This window comes from Morus notabilis, unplaced genomic scaffold (assembly GCF_000414095.1).
Source record: "Morus notabilis unplaced genomic scaffold, ASM41409v2 Scaffold181, whole genome shotgun sequence".
Taxonomy (NCBI): domain Eukaryota; kingdom Viridiplantae; phylum Streptophyta; class Magnoliopsida; order Rosales; family Moraceae; genus Morus; species Morus notabilis.
In genome coordinates this window covers 259863-263451 of record NW_010363865.1, presented here as the reverse complement: position 1 = coordinate 263451, position 3589 = coordinate 259863, and the positions used below count along the sequence as shown (strand labels likewise).

The window sequence follows — 3589 nt, the reverse complement described above, 5'->3', positions numbered from 1 at the left end:
AACACACGAACTATATAAAAAAATTATTTCTTTAAAAACTTGACAAGGAAAAAATAGTGTAATCATATTGTGACGAATTACAAAATTTACAAACTTACAAAGTTATACAATTACAAATACAATGTCAAAGGTAAATACATATTTACAAATTACAAATTTACAATTTAATTTAAAGCTAAAGGATCGTCTTCAAAATTAAATGTTAATCGATTAAATTCATCGATCCATTATTGGCTTGCCGGTGAAATTGTATCTTGTAAATGTTGATCGGCCCGATCCCAATCCTTAATGCAAACCAAGGCTTCAACATTGAGTGACTGGTCTTTTAAAATAGAGATCATCTAATAGCGATGAAGTTATTTAACCAAACCAATCATTGAGTGACTTTTGATAAATTATCAATTTACTTTGGTATGCAAGTAGAAAGTTACTTTGATATAGAGTCACAAAGAGAGTGAAGAAAGTTGAAGAAAAAAGAGGATAATTAAGAGGATGAGGAGAGATTGTGAACAGAAAAATAGATAAAGATAGAAAGAATGGTGATATAGAATAGAAAAACACGAGTATCTATAAGAACAAAACCGACATTATATAGAAACAACACTTTTTAAAAATAAAAAATAATAAAAATGTGATGGCAATGTGTTTCTTTCCTTGTGTATATTGTTTTTTGAGGAATCCTTTTATCATGTGATTGATTATAAAAAAGGGTCAAGAATGTGAAAACTGAAATATTAAACTGCTAAAATAGGAATTTACTCTTTCTATTAAGGAATTGTGTGTTTACCTTAATTAAAAAGTTAAAAATTTAAATAACAAATATGAGCATTGGGTCTAGTGGTATGATTCTTGCTTTGGGTGTGAGAGGTCCTGAGTTTGATTCTTGGAATGCCCCAATTTGTAGCAACTAATATTTTCAGGCGGTTTTGGGCAAATCGGGCAACTCGGGCTTCGGGCAAAATTCGGGTTTTCGGGCTTATTTTCAGGCAGTTTTGGGCAACTCGGGCTTCGGGAAAAATTCGGGTTTTCGGGCTTATTTTCGGGTCTGGCAATTCGGGTGGGTCGGGCAATTCGGGCATGGTCGGAAAATTCAAAAACTTTCTGGCGGGCGGCGGCGGGCAAGAGTCAGTGTCAAATTTGGGCTGCCCGAGCCCGAACCCGAAAATCTAGTTTGGGCAGGCGGGAGATGGGCTTGCCCGCCCGAGCCTGAAAAAATTCAGGCTTCAAGCAGCCCGCCGACCCGAACTTTCAGCACTAGTTGTAGAGAGAGAGAGAGAAAATAGAGAGAGGTTGTAGAGAGAGACGATAGAAAAAGATTGAAGACCCGTTTTTAAGGTATACTTAAATCATGATTCTTAATTCCGACTTTTGAAATTTAAATTTTTTGTGAGAGGAAAACACTGTAGCTGAATCAATGATCAGAGTTTTAATATATTAAACATACATGCCTAAGAATTTGAAAAGAAATCTGAGAAAGAATGAGGGAAAGAAACCAGAAACCCTTAATTAAGGTCAAATTGGAAATAAATATATCTATTTAGAAACATAATGAGAATATGCTGTAATTTGCAATCATTTAGAAAATATGTTATTTATTTCAAACACAGGTATAAAATATATTGGCCTCGTTCATTTCACCGATTCGAGTTTTTAGTTTTAAGTTTCTACAGTAAAAAACTCTCAGAAAATATCACATTTAACTTTTTTTACTACAGTGAAAAGCTCTCAGAAAATATCACATCTCAGCTCGAATTAAAAATTTAAATCCGCAAAGTGAATTAGGCCGTTATTTATTGTATTTTCCCATTTTTTGTAACCCATTTGGGCCTATTTCAAAACCGAACGCGTGAAGCGAACATGGGCCTTGATTCCATAGCCAGGCCTCAAAACCGGCAATTCCCTTTCTTCGCTATAAATTGGGTGGAGATAGAAAATTAGGGTTTGGTCGTCGTCGTTAGGGCTTACTCCTCCAAGCCACCTTCCTCTGAGCGAAGATGGTAGTTCCTCGTTTCTCACTACGTTCTTTCGCATCTAAAATTCCATGATTTTGTTCCTGGTCTAATTCTTTTCCGTATCTTTTTCTCCTCGTCGCAGCCGTCCCACAAGACTTTCAGGATCAAGAAGAAGCTCGCGAAGAAGATGAGGCAGAACAGGCCCATTCCTCACTGGATCCGCTTAAGGACCGACAACACTATCAGGTCCCGATCTAAAACCTTCTCCTTTATTTTTTTTATTTAATTCCGTAATTTTGACAATTTTTGATTGTTTTAGTTGGATATATTGAACAAAAAAAAAAGATGAAAAATATTTTTTGCAATTTTTTTAATTTTTTTTTTAATTTTTATTTAATTTTTTTACAGGTACAACGCTAAACGCAGACACTGGCGTCGCACCAAGCTCGGGTTTTAAGGTGGATGGACGTTTGCATTTAACTTTTTGTATTAGCGTTTTTAGTTCTTTTGAAAAACATGACTTGGAAATGTTTATTTAAGAAAGATTTTGGCGAGGTTGATGTTTAGTTTACCGTTTATTAGGTATTTCAAGTAATGGGATGATCTCTTTTTGATTTAATGTTAATTTTATTATTTAGTTGCATTTTTTTTTTTTTTTTGGGGTTTTAGTATTTAACATATGACGTGTAGAGAAAATGTGGCTTTTGTTTAGTTATTGCAAGTAATTTCCTTGTGCGTCATAGTTCTTCTATTTTAGGCAAACCTTTTTGTGTGAGTTTTGTTCATGTTAACTTGATACACTAGGTCTTGTTCACTTTAACGATTCGAGTTTTGCTACAGTAAAAAGCTCTCATAAATAATCAGATTTAACTTTTTAGCTACAGTAAAAAACTCACACATAAAATCATATCTCAACTCGAATTAAAAACTCGAATCAGCGAACTAAACGGACACTCTTAGGAGACCATCTTGTGAAATATGTGGATTTAAAAAGAAAAAACATTAGGGGTGATGGGTTTTGTTAGAATGTAGGGACCATTTGAAATGTATATTCAAACATTGATTCTTAATTTTTGACATTTGAAATTTAAATTTTTTGTGAGAGGAAAACATTGTAGTAGAATTAATAATTTGAGTTTGATATTGATTTTTCTTCCAAACGTTTGGGAATTTCAAGAACCCGACTTTGAAAGGAAATTCTGTTAGTACTTATTGGTTGCGACGTCAGGGATATATGTTAGTTTGATTAATGAAGTTTGCATTCTTAGAAAACGATATATGTTAGTTTGTTCGTTAGATTTGTCGAGGGCATTTGTTTAGGGACGTTTTCGAACTGGTTATTAGTGTTAGTTGTTGCTGGAGGGTGGTCGGTTGTATTAGATATATCTTACTGATTTTTTTTTTTTTTCTGTTACTGGATATATCATACTGCTTTGAACATTGCAGTAGTGTATGATATTGGTAGGAGATTCTGTAAAATGGCGCACACTTGTTTTATCTTATTTTTAGGGGTTTGCATGCTTTTTGGTTGAAGAGTTGTAAAAAGGACTTGGCGTTTGATGATTTATTATGTGGAATTCATGTATTTATGTTTTTGCATTGGGTTACTCGGTAGCTGCCAACTAATGGCTTTCAAT

The 3589-nt window shown here is 34.0% G+C and overlaps 1 protein-coding gene across 1 annotated transcript; it reads left to right on the top strand.

Annotated features, from left to right (window-relative positions):
- Nucleotides 1–1896: 1896 nt before the first annotated feature.
- LOC112092879 (60S ribosomal protein L39) lies at nucleotides 1897–2595 on the top strand. The gene is made up of 3 exons (XM_024170088.1): nucleotides 1897–1997; nucleotides 2095–2198; nucleotides 2361–2595. The coding sequence occupies exons 1-3, from the start codon at nucleotides 1995–1997 to the stop codon at nucleotides 2407–2409; spliced, it is 156 nt and encodes a 51-aa protein (XP_024025856.1). The 5' UTR covers nucleotides 1897–1994; the 3' UTR covers nucleotides 2410–2595.
- The last annotated feature ends 994 nt before the right edge of the window (nucleotides 2596–3589 follow it).

Coding starts and splice junctions, on each gene's coding strand:
- LOC112092879 (XM_024170088.1), top strand. Junction 2,199..2,360: donor AGGACCGACAACACTATCAG/GTCCCGATCTAA, acceptor ATTTTTTTACAG/GTACAACGCTAAACGCAGAC.